Source organism: Dermacentor silvarum, chromosome 1 (assembly GCF_013339745.2).
Source record: "Dermacentor silvarum isolate Dsil-2018 chromosome 1, BIME_Dsil_1.4, whole genome shotgun sequence".
In the NCBI taxonomy this organism is placed as follows: domain Eukaryota; kingdom Metazoa; phylum Arthropoda; class Arachnida; order Ixodida; family Ixodidae; genus Dermacentor; species Dermacentor silvarum.
The window spans coordinates 190,785,729-190,805,682 of NC_051154.1; the positions used below are offsets into that span (position 1 = coordinate 190,785,729).

General features: G+C 48.1%; 1 protein-coding gene across 4 annotated transcripts in view; it reads left to right on the forward strand.

Moving 5' to 3' along the window:
- The window catches only part of LOC119436549 (E3 ubiquitin-protein ligase UBR4-like), a 465,665-nt gene that overhangs the window by 267,216 nt on the left and 178,495 nt on the right, over positions 1-19,954 (forward strand). For all 4 annotated transcript variants that reach the window (XM_037703422.2, XM_037703424.2, XM_037703425.2 and 1 more), the window contains 2 exons: positions 5,275-5,495; positions 17,290-17,497. In XM_037703422.2, coding sequence (XP_037559350.1) covers positions 5,275-5,495; positions 17,290-17,497 — 429 coding nt within the window. The remainder of the gene's footprint in view (positions 1-5,274; positions 5,496-17,289; positions 17,498-19,954) is intronic.

Genomic DNA, 19,954 nt, shown 5'->3' on the forward strand with positions numbered 1-19,954 from the left:
TCGCTTATCGCCCACGCCTCGCAACCGGCCGCTCATTGGCAGCGGCCCAACACACAAGTCCACTGCCTGCGCTGCGGAGGGATCGGCCATGTTGCCTGCCAATGCACCACAGGTAGGCAAAATGTGCCGCCCAGGTGTTTTCAGTGCCATCAACTGGGGCACGTGCGGGCTGAATTCCCAGAGAATCGGTACTCGGGAAACATGCGTTGGTAGATGCTATGCCGGTGGGCATCTACAATGGTGCGCTCCAGGTTGCCGCCACTGCTGGTAGAAAGGAACCCCTTCTCGACATCCACATTGTAGCAACAACATTCCAGGTGCTCGTGGACATGGGGTCCAGCGTCAGCCTTCTGGGACAACAAGCGATGGCGGCCGCTGAAGCCACAGGAGCCAGTCAGAAAAGAGAGGTACGCACGCTCCGCCTGGTCATGGGCTTGTCTCAGTCTACTACCTCGCTCCAATGCAAGATCCACTGGGCAGCAGGCTTCGCCGGCAGCGTTTTCTGTTTGTGCCCGAACTCTTTAAGGACATTGTACTCGGGAGGGACTTCCTGACAGTGACTGGATTATCACTTCACATTGCACTTGGAGGTTGGACAATTGGGACTGAACCGCAGTGCATGGTACCCTTCGTCAAAGAAGAGCAGCAGGTTAAAAGGGAGCTAGATAGCGAAGAATCCTACGACCTTCAAGCAATCTTTGCCGAGCAACCTGAGTGTATGGTCAACTCCGAAGTCCCAACTGTGAATGACCCTGCTCACGTTGCGGCTCAGGTGAATGTAGACCCGTGTCTAGCGCAAGTGCTTGAGATCTTCAGCCCAGTTATTACAACTACCCACGGGCGCACGACGTTTCCTGAACATCGAATTGACACTGGGGACAGCTTATCTGTATGTTGCAAGCTTCACCCTGTCAATGCTAAAAAACAGGACATTATGGATAACTGCATCCGTGACTTCCTAGAACAAGAACTCCTACGCCCAAGCACCAGTCAGTGGACCAGTGCTCCCGTTTTGGTTCCAAAAAAGTCTGGCGGCTTCCGTCTCGCCATTGATTATCACCCACTGAATAGCCGAACAATGGTGCCTGTTTACCCCATGCCCAGGACTGACTGGCTCTTGGCACAGCTGGGTCAGGCACAATGATTTTCGAATTTTGATCTTTCACAAGGCTTTTTCCAAATCCCAGTGTGCGAACAAGATATCCCCAAAACCACATTTATCTGCCACCAGGGCACCTTCGAATTCACTAGATGACAGGCAGGCCAGCAACCTTCCAAACATTGATGGACAGAGTTCTGGAGAGTGGTATAAATCATAAATTAGCAATGGCATTCCTCAACAACGTCCTGGTTTATTCAGACACTCTGGACAACCACGTCGAACACATCTGATGTGTACTAGAGCAGATCAGAGCTACAGGGCTCACCATTAACCCAGACAAGATCCAACTCTGCCGCCATTCACTCAAGTTCCTTGGACATGTCATTTCACCTGGGCAGTGTAGACCTAATGAAGGCAAAGTGCTTGCTGTGTTGCATTACTCTCGACTAGCAACAGTCACACAGCTGCAAGCCTTCCTTGGCCTGGCGGGGTATTATCGAAGCTTTATACCTTGGATTTTCTCTCACAGCCCACCCCCTCACGACTCTTTTGAAGAAAGATGCACCCTGGCAGTAGACCAACCAGCAAGAGTGCGCATTCCAGAGACTGAAGCAATCCCTGGCCCATGATGCCGTGGTGAACCTCCCTGACCTCAACCGGCCCTTTTTGGTGGAGACAGATGCCAGTGCTATTGGAATAGCAGCTGTGCTACTCTAGGCAAGCCCTGAGGAATTCAGACCCGTGTCATTTATAACCAGGGTCCTCACCGACGTAGAAAAACGGTACGCTGTTCAGGAATGGGAGTGCCTGGCAGTGGTCTGGGCAGTCGATAAATTCAGGCCTTACTTCAAATTCACAAAATTCGAAATCCGTTGTGACCATTCTTCTCTGTCATGGATGTTTCAGACAAATCAAGCTTCACCAAGAGTCAAGCGGTGGGTCCTTAGGCTGCAAGGCCTTAACTGCAATATCAAACACATAAGGGGACTTGCCAAGATTCCAGCAGATGCCCTTAGCAGAGCTCCCTTGAACTGTCCAGACAACCCAAGCCAGATGTTCCCGATTACCGTTCAAGAGCCTGAGCAACACATTACGTTCAAGACAGTTGCCCCTCTGTCTTTGACAGATGATGTCCATTTTCTCCACAACAGTATAGACTGCTTATAACGTAACCGCTTATAGTGCAGGACCGGACATAATGCAGTCTTTTCAGACTCCCGTTAATTTTCCCATACGTAGCACTCTATGTATACACGTATCGCTTATAGTGCAAGCAGTTGCGGGACACGAAATACCGGTTACAGTGCGGATGCCTGGAAGTTCGGCAGTCAACCTAGATGGCAAACGCTCCCCTCAAGCCACAAATACCGTATTTACTCGAATCTGACGCACACTTTTTTTCCGATAAAACAGGTCCAAAAATTGCGTGCACGTTAGAATCGAGTACGACCCCAAATCTGCGTTATCATATAGCCGTCGGCATTTCAACATGCCCGCTGGTACAGGACGGGACGGGAGGTAAGGAGGGGAGGCAACGTTTAGCTGCGGCACCAAATGCGTATTTATATAAAAATGTTGTGAGGCGAGAAGGTGGTAAAGACTAAGACTTCGGAGGCTGCTCTACGAGTGCCCTGTCCTGATCTCGTCGAAAACCTCCGAGCCACCCCCAGAGGCACCAGCAGCAGTCACCAACGCTGTGCGTGTTCGGTGCGAACGCAGGCAAAGCGCCGATGGCGTCAACAATAGTTCTGTGCGTTGCTGGTGCTGCTGCATGTCCAAGTTTATACAGCTGATAAAACTACTATCCTTACTCCGTATAGCTCTCTACTAATTTGCTATCGCAATTGATGCTTCGCCTTTTGGGTGAAACTGCAACATTTTTTTTAACATGCTTACTTAAAGAGTGACGGCATCAGGCAACATGGTGTCAGCCCGTCTTGATATAAAAGAAAGTTCCATTTCACTCAGGGAATTCAGCAAAATCATTCGAGGAAAACCTGGAAAACTCGGGGAATCTGAAAATATCAACTTGGTAGACACCCTGTTAAAGCAATTTGAGACGGGGAAAGTCCGCCGCGCGCCATGTTTTCGACGCTTATAGGTCGCATTGAAGCAAGGCATGATAGCACGAAGGTCAATTCGCTCGCCCCGCGCTTCGTCACTCAAGCGTTTTGACAGTTCGTTTTCGCGGTCAATGAGCGAGGTGTGTTCATGTTTGCTTGGGCGCGTGTGACACCGTGCTTGTTCATTTATTTAGTAAGCAAATACGGAACCTAGAGCACGGTGACAGCGACGGCAGAAATGCGCCTGGAGTGTCCATTATTGAATAAAATAGTTGTTTTGGTTATAGTGCGGTATAGCTTATAGGTGTGTAAGGACTGACCAGCTGACAGCGTGTTATGAGTGCCGACTGGACATGCCCGTGACGGGTTCACATTCTACAGGGAGGGGGGACATGTTAGGACTGTGGCGGAGACAACAATCGCGAGGCCGAGAGATGGCGCCACCATACAGGGCAACATCGTCATCCCCGACACGGAGCAGTGAGGGGGCCAAGGGGAGAGAATAAAGAGTTGTACTCGTTCGAGATGTGGTGTGCACGTTTCCTCCCTGACATGGTGCAGTATCCATTGCGTCGCACCACCATACTATCATAAGGCACCTCCACATCCTTGAATTTTTGCTCCAAGTGCTTTCTCATCACAGTTGTCACAATCCATGGCCACTGCCACCTGTGTTTATGTGCACTCATTGCATGAAGCAGGCTGTAAGATATGTACTTGCAGTCTCATGGAGTAGCTCCCACACAGAGCTGTACTGTCTTCTGCACAATGTCGACAGCCCAGTGCATCAGTGTGACAGACCATTTTTTCTATCTAGGCACACCACCGAAACACTGACTCTTAGCCGTTTAGTCATTTTTTCTCTATATTTGATACCTGGTGAGCAGAAGGCATGGATACTTAAGTTTTGTTCATCCTTCGTTGGATTTCTTGATTCCATTTGTGACACATCTTTAGTGAATTTGGAAGTTCTTCTGGTTATACATGTACACCCGTGAGCAAAAGTATACGGACAAGGGATTGCGCGATAAATCCAATATTTACAACTGCCTGCGAATGCAACATCAAATTGAGGGTTGCAGTTCAATCTTGACATTGCAAACTTTGCAGTGCACTCGTCAATTTTAGTTTTTGCATGTTAATTACAAAGCAATTCTGTTTCTTCGCCAAACCTGTGGTCCGCATACTTTTGCTCACGGGTGTACAGACATCAGTTGCAATGATATCTGTGAGAGGGATCATGCCTCATAATCAGATCGTGGTTTTCGCACGTAAAACCACATAATTTTATATCTGAGAGGGATTGTGATAGCATACTGCAAAAATTGTATGCAAAGTAAGTGCAGCCTTAAGAAAATTAAGCGATTTCACATTTTCTTTTTTACCAATTCGATGAAGTCTTTAAACATACCTACAACTTGTGACAGGCTTCTACACAATCTGATAACCTAATACGGAGATGTTTCCTTTTTTTATTTTTTGATATACATTTAGAACATTGTGGCACAATAAATTAGGAGAAAGAGTGGGAGCATTTTCTGAGCACTTGCATCACCAATACAGGCATTTGGAGAAAACCAATAAGACAGAAGAGTAGTAAAAAATGTTTGATAGAGCCAGAATAGAGGAAGCAAACGGGAGGGCTGAAGTGCCAGGTGAACAATAATAGCGACTTGTGAGTACTATGGAGTACTCTCCATAGTACTCACAAAACCATAAAACCAATAATGTAGCTAAGAAATGGTAAAGGGCCAATACTGTTGTACTTGTCATCGATTAAGGCGTATATATTTTGCATGTGATAAATGTCACATCTACCTTTTCCATTACAAGATTTCACTATAGAATGTTTTCCTGTGCCATTTTGCAAAATTTTTTTGTGCTAATTTAAATGAAATGATTCCTTCTTGAATATTATGAATTTTACTTCTTTTATCATTTTCAGAAATCCTTCTATAGAAACCGTTGTTTCAGGCCATGTTCCAACCTATAGCAATTTCTTTAAGCCACTGAGAAGTGTGCTCAATGTGTAGGATTTTTTGTTTATGAAGCTTTAAAATAATCATCACTGTCTGCTACATATAATCTGTTGTGTTCTGTGTCATGCAGATAAGCCTATTCTTTGGACCAAGTAGTGACCCATCTTGTGTGACCATGGTGGATTCTGTCAAAGTGTATGGCAAGTCAAAGGAATCTTTTGGTTGGCCTGAGGAAAGCGAAGAGTTTGCAACAGGGGTAGGTGTCGCAGCACAGTCCACTGCAGTAGGAGCTGTTGGAATCGACTCTGATGGAATCCCATCTGCACCATTACCCCTGACAGCTCTTGACAGGCAAGTAATTCTTCAATTTGGTCTGTCCTTGTAACAGAGTTCGTACACCTCCTTGAAACCCTTGAAAAGCAGTGAATTTAGAAAAACATATTCAAAGGCCCTTAAAACTCCTTGAAAATGTGCTCTTTGATTTTCTTGAAAACTGATTATACAAAGTAATAAACTCTGCATCGGCGCTACGCTGTGGACACACTCTATAGGGAAATGATCCTTTATATTGGGGGGTATCCAGACGTGCTCTTGGGACAAAGGAACGACAAAACAGTAGTGCAAACAATCAAAAGGGCATTTATCGCACCTTTCATACACTAATGCACGCTAGCCGAATTGCTACCCATAGAACATTCACATGGGCGCGCGACAAATCAAGGAAGTCCGACTCACCGCGACCGGATACTGAGCGAATATGTTCGCCCCATGCTATGACACCATTGCCTTATCGTTCACGTGTACGGTCACGCGAACGATAGCACGTTAGAAAGATCTGAGTTTGTCCATACTGGTGCCGTGCTCCAAGCCACGCAAGACGGTCTCGCGAAGCGGGCCGGCGCATGCACGAAGCGTTCGTGAGTGTTGGCCGCCGATCCCAAGCCAAAAGAGGAAGCGCCTTTGACCTTTTTCTCCCCAAGTCACCCCGCCGTTCGGTGGCGTTAGCATCGCGACACTCGCGCCATCTCTCGCAATACGCCGCAATCACCACGACCGCCGCCGGCACTTAGCCATGCGGTGAAGCCGGATTACAGGAGACGTGTGAGAGTCGCGCATCCTCACATCTGCTACACGTGAAGCCGATGCCAAGCCCGCCATTGCAACCGTCGCCATCACCAGCGCCCACCGACGAGGAAAGCGAGATGCCCTGACGAAATTTTGAAGCTTCTCCCTTCTGCGTCGCCCGCCGCGTTCAGTCACTTAGTCGCCAACGGCACGTGCGTTTAGATCCATGCTGCAGGCCAAGATGTGGTTGTGTGTTATTTGGAGTGCTTCGTTAAACGTGCCTGCATGTGCTTTTGTGGTCTTCAGTGATAAATGGCTCCGTCAGTCTCCGGGTGAAAGTGTCTGACTTTGGAGCAGAAAGTTCTGTTGATAAAAGAAGTGGAAAAAGGTGGCTGGCAGAAAACTGACATCGCGAAGGAATTCGGCATACTGCCGTCTGCTTTATCAACTATGTTGAAGAACAAGGACGCTGTGCTGGATGGCTTTGAAAAGAGCTTCTCGGTGAAGAGAAAGAGGAATCGCGATTTGAAATTGTGGGGATGCGCGACTCTCACGCATCCCCTGATGTTGTTTTCCCCGCATGGCTCCCGTCTCCTGTAATCCGGCTTTGCCGCGTGGCTTTACGGTCGGTGTGTTTGCGGCACATTGCGAGAGATGGCGCGAGTGTCGCGATGCTAACGCCACCTAATGGTGGGGTTACTTGGGCACAAAAGGTCTAAGGCGCTTCCTCTTGGCTGGGGGGTCGGCAAGTAGCGCGCACGAACTGTTCGTGCGTGCGCTGGCCCGCTTCGCGGGACCGTCCCGAGAAGGCTTAGGAGCAGGACACCGGTATGGACGAGCACGGATCGTTCGAACGCACCACCGTTCGCGTGACCATACACCATGAACGATTAGGCGTTGGTATCATAGCATGGGGCGAACATATTCGCTCGCTATCCGGTCGCGGTGAAGTCGGACTTCCTTGATTTGTCGCGTGCCCATGTGAATGTTCTATGGGTAGTAATTCAGCTAGCGTGTATTAGTGCTTGAAAGGTGCAATAAATGCCCTCTTGATTGTTTACACTACTGTGTTGTCGTTCCTTTGTCCCAAGAGCACGTGTAAGACCCCACATAATACCCCAAAGTGGAAGGTGCACTTCTACAGTGGCTGAAGAAAGCCAGGAAGCAAATCTCCCCGTACATCGACCTGCACTTATTGAAAAAGCCAAAGCTCTTGCCCTCCAAATGGGCCATAAAGATTTCAAGTGCAGCAATGGCTGGCTTGAGCGGTTCAGGAAACGATGCGGCGTGACCTCGAAGTGTATCGTTGACGAAAGCCCAGCCGTGACACAGTAGACGTATGGCGCCAACATCGGCTCCAAGCTCTACTTGAAAAGTATGAAGACGGGCATCTACGACCTAGATTAGGCTGCATTTTTCTACAAGATGCTACCGAATCGCATGTTCACTACCACTGGCAGATCCTTACTGGAGGAAAACAGAGCAAGGAGCGTTTAACGGTGCTGTTTGATGCCAATGCAACAGGCGAGGACAAGCCTCCCTTCTTGATAGTGGGGAAGGCGGAGAAGCCCCAGTGCTTCCGAAATGCAACTATTCCCAAGGAATGAATCTCCATAAGTAACAAGCCAGCATGGACGACTACTGATATTTTTCAAGACTATGTGCGCCTTCTGGATAGACGGTTCGACACGAAGAACTGGCAAGTGCTTTTCATAATTGACAATTGTCCGAGCCACGGCAAGATCGACAACCTCAAGGCGATCGCTGTGGAATTTTGCCTGCAAACACAACCACGGTACTGCAACCAGTGGATCAGGGCATCTTTGAGACCACCCGGAAGCTGTACCGCAAGGCACTTTTGCAGCCCATGCTCATAGCGTATGATGCCAGCAAGAGGTACAAGATTGATTTGCTTGATACGATCCATCTGCTAAACTTTTCATGAAAATAACTCGCACCTTCGAAGGTTGCCAACTGCTTTGCGCACGGCGGCTTTTCCCACACCGTTGTCAGCAACCCTGACGATCAGCCTGATGATGACCGGACTTGCAGCGATCCTACGAGGCTGTTATAAAAGTGGGGGTCAAGAGGTAAAAGGCGACTTCGAGACATTCGTGTTGGCTGACGCTGCTGCTCCCGTGGTCGCCCTGACGAGGACGAAGAGCCAGCGGATGAAGAGCCCTGTGAAGTGCCAACTATGGTGCAGATGCGGGAGTACCTATGCCTGCTTTGAAATAAGGTTGAATGCATGGGCGGCGACCATGGCCTCGTGCAATGCTTCGTCAAATTAGAGCAGGGGTTGCTCGCGCCCGGTAAGAACTTGAAACAGCCAAAGCTCACTGCTGTTTTTGCAGCTGAATAAAGTTTTGCTTCACTGAATACATTGTATTTAGACTTCCTCGCAGTTGTGGTGCAATTAAAGCTCAACTGCTTTAGCTTTTCTCGAGTGGTCGCTTATATCGAACTACCGCTTATAACGAACTTTTTCGCCGTCCCGCTGATGTCATTATAACGAGGGATTACTGTACTACTGCTGCAATAAAGGGCCTTTAGTGTAAACGTGAGCGGCCTGAGCAGACTGCACGGTGCAGCCACCTGGTGACGGAGAGCTTGACCAGCCAAACACAGAGCTAATATTGCTGTAGCCAAGTTGAAAAGATTTTAAGTATTTAAAAAGACAATGTGTTCACGATTATGTTGCTGCTGAAAATTTACACCAGCAGCAAAGTACAATACACTTAGGGCGCTATTGGAGATCTTTGTTCGTCTTGCATTCCATTCAGTTGCTGCAACATCACAAAGTGGCAATATGCAAAATTTGTGACAATGGAAGGCAGAGAGCAGCCAACTGGCACGCAGTGAACTCCCCGGTCGACGAACGTCTGGGGAGTTCGTCATTTTTGGTTGACGTCAAAATGACTACTTGCTCCAGTCAATCATTTTGATTACGAGCACGTCTCCTAGGAGCACAATGCGACGAGAGATGTGAAGTTCGAGCGGTCATCCGCTCGCTACGAGACTGGGTTTGCATGGCACGTCTGGTGGATTGGATCCAAACGGCAGCTGCAGCTACGAAATGGTTCACTGTCACCTTCTACTTGGGAGGCGGAGAGTTGCGTACATGCGCTACTCTCGATGGAGGAGAGACACGACCGGCAGCACAGCAAACGAGGATTCAATATGTACAGGGACGGTAAAGGCACAAGGCACACAAAACTCAAACCATAACTCAACCAAAATGCTTACTCAATATAAAATGCAAAACTCCGACTAAATACACAACTACCAAAAAATGCTCACGTAAACAAGGAACGACTAACACTCTTATCTTGGTTTCGGAGCCTAGCTCCGCCTTAAAGTCTCTAAGTCAGTCTTAGCCCTGATTCGTCAAAGCCTGGCCACCCTGGCCCCGGCCTAACTGCGTCGGAATATAGAAGTGCGGGTTCTTAAAGACCATCGGTTTGAAGTTATTGTTGAGTCCGTGCCGGGGCTCGTCCGAAGCGTTGCGGGTGCTGTAAGTGCCGACGCCTCGCGGTTCCGTCGACCTGGCTGAGTACGTGGCTGGTGCCCCGGTAGCTGCCGCTGACGTGTCACTCGCCGGGTTAGGCCTCACGACTTGTTCGTTCGAGGTGTCGCTGATGCCGTAAGTGCCGACGACTTGCGGTTCCGTTGACCTCGCCGAGTGCGTGGCTGGTGCCCCGGTATCTGCTGCTGACATGTCACTTGCTGGGTTAGGCTTCTCGAAGCGTTCTTCGCCTTACGTCGATCGGCATGGCGACCCGGTAGCACGGTGATTATCGGCTGAACGGGCTTGGCCGAGGAAGAGGGATTCTCGAGAAGAAGACTGGAACCACCGTGAGCAGCAGCGGCCGGTCGCAGGAGCTTCACCCGGACGTCTCTGAGGACTACAGCTACGCCTGGGCCTTGCCAGCGTCACGAGCTTCGTGGCTGGGTCTTCTGCTCTCCCGTCGTCAGAGCATGGCTGACGAAGCGACCTTCCAGCTCAAGAGCCACGTCGATAATGCTGCTTCGATGCTTCTCTCTCGCGGGTTACACTTCGGCTCGCGTGTCTCGAGCGCTCGCGCCGTTCGGAACGCTCCGCGAACTTCGTCGTCGTCTTTTTCGTATACCGCCGGCGACCTCTTACATGTGACATAGCCCCCTCTTCAAGAGTTTTTTCCAAAAAAACTGCTTACTCTTGGCCTTCAGGTGATGACTATGACTCCTCGTTGTGACATTGGTGCTGGTTCATGTGAAGACTTGATGCGCTACACAACACCACACTGTTGCGCACAATTCACCAGATGCACTGTTCACTATGTTTAAGAGTTCACTTTATGTCCAGATGCACTGTTCACCACGTTTAAGAGTTCACTTTATGTACTACACCTATGTATTCACCTTAGTCCCATCCACATTATATTTCACAGTCTCAATTCTCAATCGCCCTACTCATGAAGTCCGCTCCCACATTCTGTCTGCCTTTCATATATTGTATATGGAAGCAATACTCTTGTAAGGTGAGGCTCCATCTCATTAACCTACCATTTGTCAGTTTAGCTTTGCTCAAAAACTGTAGGGGTTGGTGGTCTGTTTGCACCCGAAATTGTTTGCCGAATAGATATATGTGAAACTTTTTCACATCCCAAACGAGAGCTAGGCATTCCTTTTCTACTGTAGAATAATTTTGTTCAGCCTTATTTAGTCGCCTACTAGCAAAAAACACAGGATGGAGCTTTTCTTCTTTTTCTTGCAAGAGTACTGCTCCTAACGCCTTGTCTGATGCGTCTGTGCAAAGCACGAACTCTTTCTGTGTGTCCGGTGCTAGAAGAACAGGCGGATGTGCCAAACTGTTCTTTAACATCTCAAAGGCCTCCTGATGTCTATTTCCCCATTCTACTATGTTGCTCGCTCCCTTTTTGTTGATTCTATCAGAGGGCCTGCCACTTCAGCGTAATGTGGGATGAACTCTCTATAGAACCCTGTCAATCCTAGAAACGATTGCACCTGTTTCTTAGTCCGTGGTCTACATACCACTTGAATCTTCTCCAGCGTATCCTCCCTAGGTTCGACCATGCCCATTCCTAACTCGTTCCCTAAGAATTCTACAGCGGCATAGCCCAACTCACATTTGGTGGGTTTGATTGTCAATCCTGCATCCTTTATTCTTATTAATAACTGCTCCAGGGCCAGTAAATGTTCTTCCCACGTGTCTGTGGCAACTATAATGTCGTCAATATAATGCTCGACATGCGGCACACCGTTCAACACTTGTCTCATCAACCTCGTAAACACAGCTGCTGCAGTTTTCAGTCCGAACGGCATATATCTAAATTGGAATAATGCCTTCGAACACGAGAATGCAGTTTTTCTTTTGGACGTTTCTTCCATCGGTATTTGCCAATACCCTTTTGCCAGGTCGAGCTTTGAGAAAAACTTCTTCGCTACCCTTGCCACCACTACATCTATTCTGGGTATTGGTTCCGCGTCAGTTTTTAACACGTTATTCAGGCGTCTGAAATCCACGCATACTCTGTTGGAGCCATCTGCTTTTTTGACCACCACTAGAGGTGCGTTATAGGGAGAGTTTGTCCTTTCAATGATGCCTTGTTTCAGCATCTCTTCAATCTCCCTCTCTATGGTTTCCTGCATTGCCAGCGGTAGAGGGTATTGCTTTACATGTACTGGCTCCTCTGTGGAACAGTGTAGCCCACACTGTACTGCATCCGTCCGCCCCGGTAAATCTGAAAACACTTCTTCAAAGTTGTGTATTAGTGCTTTCAGTTCTTTTGTTTGTTTGTTTGTTTGTTTGTTTGTTAGGGCTGGATTTAACTTGCCACTCTCCACACCCATAGTCTTCTTATTAACATACGTTTGTACCTCGCCGTGGTCATTCTCCTCTGCAATTACCATACAAACACTAGCCCTTGCGTCATCTTCCCCTTTTCCAGTTTCTTCTCTATCTTCATATTTTCTCAGCATGTTAATATGGAACACCTTTCTATGACCCTGCACCTCAATTTCATAATCCAACTCGTTCTTCTTCTGCGTCACCGTGAAAGGTCCCTTCCATTGCATCAGTATCTTATTATGGTCTGTGGGGAGCAGCACTAACACCTTATCTCCCGTTTCTAATCTTCTAGACACAGCTTTGCAGTCGTAATAGTTCTTCTGAATATGCTTAGCCTGTGCTAACTTCTCATGGGCTAACTTACATGTCTCCTCCAACCTGTTCCTCAGCTCTAGTACATAGGTGTAGGTCGTCTTTTCCTCACTACCCAGTTCTTCTTTAGTCCACAACTCCTTAAGAATAGTTATCGGCCCTCTGACTGCTCTGCCATAAATCATCTTGAATGGAGAAAACCCTATGCTGGTTTGTGGTACCTCTCGGTACACAAACAAGAGCGCTGGCAAGTATCTGTCCCAGTCTTTTGGCCTCTCCTGACACATCCTTCTGATCATTGTTTTCAATGTCCCGTTAAACCTTTCCACTAACCCATTGGCCATTGGGTGATAGGGGGTAGTTAGCTTTTGATCTATGGACAGCAGCCTATTTATCTCCTTCATAACTTCCAATGTAATGTTAGAGCACCTGTCACTTAAAATCTCCCTTGGAACGCCGTACCGGGAAAACATCTCTAATAATGCTTCGGCCACCTGAATCGTATCTACCGTCTTAAGTGCTACCGCATCAGGATACCTAGTGGCAACGTCCACCAACGTGAGCACATATCTGTTACCTTTCCCGGACGTGGGACTAATAGGTCCTACGATATCAATCGCTACACGGTGGAATGGTAGCTCAACAATGGGCATCTTTCCAAGCGGTGCCTTTCCTACACGACCCTTCGCCACCGTCTTTTGACATTCATCACAGGACCTGACGTATCTCATCACATTGCTCTGTACCCCAATCCAGAAGAACTCCTCTGTAATCCTCGCCAACGTGCTCCCTATCCCTTGATGTCCTGCCATCACACTGTCATGGCCTATCTTCATTACTGTCTCTCTCAGTTCCTTTGGGACCATCAACTGCTGAACCTCGCTTCCCGAACTGAACACACACCTCCGGTACAATAAATCGTTCTTCTTGAGAAACTCCACCACGTTTCGACTTCTTTTCCTTCGTACTATTTCTCCTATCTTCTGTACGCACTTCTGCAACGACTCGTCTTTCTCCTGTAATTCCTTGAATCCAGCCGCCGTTATGCTCAACCCCTTAATGTTCGTGACCGGCGATGGTGTTAAGGGTTTAGTATTCTTAATCATAGCTCACGTTTGTACTGCCGCCGCTACCTCTACCTAAGGTGTCTCTTCTTCTAGCGATTCTGGCTTTTCCCTCTTCTCTAAATACTCTGTCCTCTTCCATTAGGGTCTGGGTCATCCGCCCTTCTCACCCCTGATACATTCCCCAAAATCAAGTCAAACAGAGGATCTTTTACACACCTAGCTGTGACCAATCTCGTAAAAAATGGTGTCGACACTTGAATTTGCGCGTCTGGCGAATACTTGACGGACCTGTACGCCAAAATGACTGGTTTGAAATAGCCGGTCATGTTCTCGGATGGTACCAGGCTCTCCCTAACCAAGACTGTGTTCGCCCCCGTGTCCCTCAATACCGTGGCCCTGTGTCCTTGAACTTCTTCCTCCACCATGGGCATGTTCTTTTCTCTCGTCCCATCCTCTTTACCTTTCATCGTACATGCAGCTTTGTCCATGTATCCTGATCTACATTCGTGCGCCCCATGACCTCTCTTTTGACATAGCTGGCAAACCACTGGTGGATCACGTCGACTATCCTTCACCCGACAGTTCATTACTATATGTCCCAGCCGGTTACAAAGAAAACATTTTTGTGACTTCTCTTGCCTGTTCATTGCGCCCCGATTCCTCGTCTCTCCTACTGCTACCATCGGCGCGTCCTTGCCACTCTTTCCTAAATTCCTTAGTCCCTGTGCCTCTACGAACTGATCTGAATGCGCCGCCATTTCCTCTACTGTTTTTAATTTCCTCTCTTTGAGGAATATCGCCAGAGTGTCGCTGCACCTGGCGAGAAATTGTTCTCCTACGACCCTGTCCCGCACCCCTTCATATGTCTTGTTGGCCTCTGACAACTCCATCCATCTTTCAAAGTAGTTTGTCAATCTACAAGCAAACTGTTTTCCAGTTTCCGAGTCTTCCAGCTTGCATGATCTGAACTTTTCGCGGAAACCCTCAGCGGTTAGCCAGAATCTTTGTAATAAAGTGTTCTCCACCTTGTCATAGTCTAAACTCTCTTCGGAGGGCATCCGTCCGAACACACTTAAAGCCTCACCAACTAGACACAGGCTTAAGGCGCTAGCCCACTCATTCCTTGCCCAGCCTTGCCCGACCGCTATTCTCTCAAAGCGATGCAAATACGCATCTAAATCATCTCTACGCTCATCAAACGGAGCCATCAATTTCCTGAGGCAAATCTGTTTTGGCCTGGGCGAAGTCGAGTTGGATGACGCCGATCCGGGTGAATTCGTGCCGTCACGAGCGCCCGCGCCCATCTCCGCTAGTTTTACCTTAAGTTCCAAAATTTCTTTTTCGCTTTTCTGCTGTCTTTCCTTCTCTTGTTGCGTGTACCTAAAAAATGCCATCGCCTCATCCTTCGACATATTCAAATCCTTCGCTATCGCCGCCAAACTTTCCCACTCCATCTCTGCTACTCTCAAGTATTGGTGACTAGGCTGTATCAATCCTGGCAGGCTCGCCAATATTTTGTCACCTTCTACTTGGGAGGCGGAGAGTTGCGTACATGCGCTGCTCTCGATGGCGGAGAGACACGACCGACAGCACAGCAAACGAAGATTTAATATGTACAGGGACGGTAAAGGCACAAGGCACACAAAACTCAAACCATAACTCAACCAAAATGCTTACTCAATATAAAATACAAAACTCCGACTAAATACACAACTACCAAAAAATGCTCACGTAAACAAGGAACGACTAACACTCTTATCTTGGTTTCGGAGCCTAGCTCCGCCTTAAAGTCTCTAAGTCAGTCTTAGCCCTGACTCGTCAAAGCCTGGCCACCCTGGCCCCGGCCTAACTGCGTCGGAATATAGAAGTGCGGGTTCTTGAAGACCATCGGTTTGAAGTTCTTGTTGAGTCCGTGTCGGGGCTCGTCCGAAGCGTTGCGGGTGCTGTAAGTGCCGACGCCTCGCGGTTCCGTCGACCTGGCCGAGTACGTGGCCGGTGCCCCGGTAGCTGCCACTGACGTGTCACTCGCCGGGTTAGGCCTCACGACTTGTTCGTTCGGGGTGTCACTGATGTCGTAAGTGCGGACGACTCGCGGTTCCGTTGACCTGGCCGAGTGCGTGGCTGGTGCCCTGGTATCTGCCGCCGACGTGTCACTTGCCGGGTTAGGCTTCGCGAAGCGTTCTTCGCCTTACGTCGATCGGCATGGCGACCCGGTAGCACGGTGATTATCGGTTGAACGGGCTTGGCAGAGGAAGAGGGATTCTCGAGAAGAAGACCGGAACCACCGTGAGCAGCAACGGCCGGTCGCAGGAGCTTCGCCCGGATGTCTCCAAGGACTACAGCTACGCCTGGGCCTTGCCAGCATCACGAGCTTCGTGGCCGGGTCTTCCGCTCTCCCGTCATCAGAGCATGGCTGACAAAGCGACCTTCCAGCTCAAGAGCCACGTCGATAATGCTGCTTCGATGCTTCTGCCTCGCAGATTACACCTCGGCTCGCGTACCTCGAGCGCTCGCGCCGTTCGGAACGCTCCGCGAACTTCGTCGTCGTCTTTTTCGTATACCGCCGACGACCTCTTACATGTGACATTCACCACTTACCGATTGGCTGCTCTTTCCCTCCTGTTCTAAAAAAATTTTGCATACTGCCACTTTGTGACGTTGCAGCAACTGAACAGAACGCATTTCGAACAAAGATCTCCAATCGCGCCCTTGGTTACTGCTATATTAGCCCTGTGTTTGGTTGAGCTCTGTGCCACGAGGTGGCTGCACCCTGCAGTTCGCTCATGTTTGTGCTTCTGCCCATCTGGCAAAACACCCAGTCTACCTGCTTTTACAGGAATGGCCTACACTCTAAGACTCTGCTGTGGTTGTAATCCTGCGGACTGAAGTGACGGCCACAATTGCATATATGCTGATGCCGATCGAATACTGACAGCGCTCTGCACTGCAGCCACTCCGCTCGCAATTTTCCTTGCAGAGGGATACAACGTCGCAACTTTACATATCACCAATCGCTAGATTTTCAGCCCACAACATAACATCCATGGTGCTTGTGGAAAGCAAGTTCGAGACCAATACTGACCGCACAACGTGCATCAACACTGGGCACGTTGTCACACAAGCAGACGACACTTGCTGTGTGCCGGAAGTGCTTGAGGGTAGTGATAAAGTGTTGGTGTTTTTCTTTTTTTTTTTTGGGGGGGGGGGGACAAATTATTCAACATACCAACTATTACGAACAACATTTGTGCACCGTAAGGTTGGAAAAAATTATTGATGGTACCTGGGTAGCCAATCGAATAGCCCGTCCAACTAACATCAATTCGGCTAACTGTGTCAATTGTGAGGGGGCGGCTGAATACTCGAGGGAGCGGCACCGCTTGCATCAGTAGCGTTGCACATTTTTAAAACCTTATAATAAATTGCACGCTTTACACAGAGTGCCTAAATGCATCACTTAATGATCAGAAGGACCTACCCTAATGAATAGGTATGTTTGTACCAGATTGTCAAAATCATTGCAGGGTCCCTTTAACAAAGCAAAAAAGAAAGAAAAATTGTGTCCAAAGCACAATGTAAGATATATAATCTTAAGGTGGAGATGCTTGTCTGCTTGCTTGCTTGCGAGGCAATACCAACCGGATAAAGTATAGCAATGGCGCACGTCCATTGGCTCGATGGCGGCAGCGGATGCCTATCGGCGAAGTTATAGATGTTCCTTTTCCTTTATTTTTTTGTTCATAATTTTCTCATGTAGGAGTTCGTAATAAGCCAGCCTTAGCAAACTGTTTTAAGTGTGTGTGTGTGCTGCAACACCTAAGGGCCTTCGTGGCTTCCTTTTCTTTAACAGGCTGACAAGCAGTTGCTTGGAGATGTTGGATGACTGCTTCTCAGTGAGCTCGCTATCAGAGGAGTGGCTGTCTGGGAATGCTAAAGGGACTGCCTTGGAGGTGGCCACCCGCCTGCTAACCTTGCCCACTCCACCAGCTGTACACCAGCAAGTTCGTGCGCTCCTGGCTGCTTTGCACCCCAGCCGCACTGCCTACACCAGCCACAGGGTGTGTTGGGCTCCTTATGTTTTTTTCTCTTGGATTTGGCTTGGAAAGGCTAGGCAAGAGGGGGTGTGTGTGTAAACTTTATTTAAAGAGGTTCGGAGGCTCGACTTAAGCCGAGGCGGGCCGCTCCCACGTTGGCACTGTCAGGCCAAGCCCTTCAGCGACATCATGGGCCCTCTGGACAGCCCTTAGTTGGTCTTGAAGCAATGGGCTTTGTATTCTTTTTTGCCATTGAGTCCATTCTTCCAGGAGGCTGGGAAGAGTTGCGGAGCACCCCGCGAGCATATGTTTGATTTCAATGATGCCATTACAATCATTACATTCCATCCTAATCTCCCTCTCTGGATATATTTTGTTAATGTGGTACGGCGTGGGGTATGTACCCGTTTGCAATAAGCGCAGCGAGACTGCCTGAGCCCTGTTTAGTTTTAAGTGTGGCAATGGGAATTGCCTGCGTCCTAGATAGTAGTGTTTGGTTATCTCATTATAAGTTATTAAATGATCTCTATATTCCCCGGCCTGATGGTGAACGGCTCGGTTATGACTGTCACGGTTAGCAAGTCCTCGTGCCAAGTCATGCGCAACCTCGTTGAGGTTTACCCGAGTCTCGTCCACTTTCCCCATATGTGCAGGAAACCATCGGATTTCTGTTCTCCTAATCCTAATGTTTTCAAATAGTTTAGCTGCAACTCCAGCTACGTAGCCTTTATCAAAACTTTTTATAGCTGCTTTTGAATCACTGTAAATGAAGGCCCACTTATTACTCCTGATGGCTAGAGCAATTGCCACTTGTTCCGCCACCATGGGTTCCTTGGTAAAAATAGTGATAGCGTCTTGCACATTTCCTTGAGAATTTGATACAATGGCCGTATAGGCTTCTTTACCTTTCACCCAGGCAGCATCAACTATAGCTGCCGATTGGTTCTGCTGTTCTATCTCCTGCAAGAGTGCTTTAGCTCTTGCTTTTCTCCTTTTGATATTATATTCTGGATGCATGTTTCTGGGGAGAGGGTTGGTTCTGATCCTATCCCTAACTTCAGTATTTAATTCCACTTCAGCCTCTATCTAGAGGTGGTGCCAGGATTTTTTAGTGTTGGGGGCATGGCATGATTCTCCACTCCATTGGGGGTATGGGATTATTTTGTCATGTTCATTGAGAGCTCTAGTCATCACTGCCCAAGTTTACCAGTATGGAATTGGTCAGCTGCAAGTGCATCAAGTGTGCTTTAAGCACAACGCTGCTACTTCAAGCATTGCAAGGATGGTAAGCATGCCTGTCATGGGCTCTTGAAGAATATATGTCTCTTTTGTAATACAATACTCTCATGCACTTTCAACTGATTTTGTTTAAGCCTGGCACCTCTCCCTGAAAAAATTTACTGCAATCAACTGTGCCACCACCACATTAACCCATTATGAATCATGATAAAACTACCTGTACGATTTTCATCAATGTTTGTGAATAATGAAAAAATAACACAAATATCACATCTTCAAAAAATGATAGAGTATTATTTATTGGTTCTGAAGTTACAGTTGTATACTACATCTAGTACACTAGGTAAATGGGGGTTCAATGGCCAAGGCACTTATCATTGCGCTCCACCTCCTCCTTGTATTAAATTTTTTGAAGCACCCGTTTTCGAGGCACAAAGTCGCCGTGCACTTCTCGCATCTCTATCATGCTTGGGTGTGACATAACCGACATCGCAGCTGCATTCCAATGTTTTCGGGGTAGGGACCGTGACCACCTGTCATGAGTGTCCAGACACACATATACCAGTGACACTCGGCAAGCACGGCAACGGCAATGCCGAGATCGTGAGTGTGGCTAAAGTGTTCGTACTAATGCTATTGCAATGAAACCCTTTTGGCGAAATATTGTTGCAGGCTTTGCGAACCTACACTATCCTCAGACGTCATTCACAGCGAAAGCATGGTGTTGTCGTCGTCACTTTCCTATCATGATGTCAATGTCCTCTTCAATGTTTTCTGCACTCTCAACTGCATCTAGAGCATTGCGCAAGCGAAAAACCAGCTTCCTCTCGAATAAAAACTGTTTCCATTCTTGAACACACATTAAAAAAGTATTGTTTTGTAACTGCTAATGCCCTGTGTACTATTGGCAGCGAGATAGAGCAGAGTCGACACCTGGCGGGCTCTTGCTGAACCACAGATATTGTGGATTGTGCCCCGCTTCGTCTCCTAGGAACTACCTGTTTACATGTGCGTGTACGGCGTGAATAGCTTTAAAGGCTGCTGCTTCCATGGCTGTAGCAGTCATAAATGCTGGTCTGCATTTTTTTACAGTGCACAAAAGCATTTAGTGTTGCGCTATCATCTTAACTTTGTGCTGTAGTAAGATCAGTGAATGCCCGTGTCAAGCGCCCAATGTGCGATTGTCGCACCCTCCGCTCACCACAGTCATATCAATTTTATTATCACTTCATGTTTCGAGAA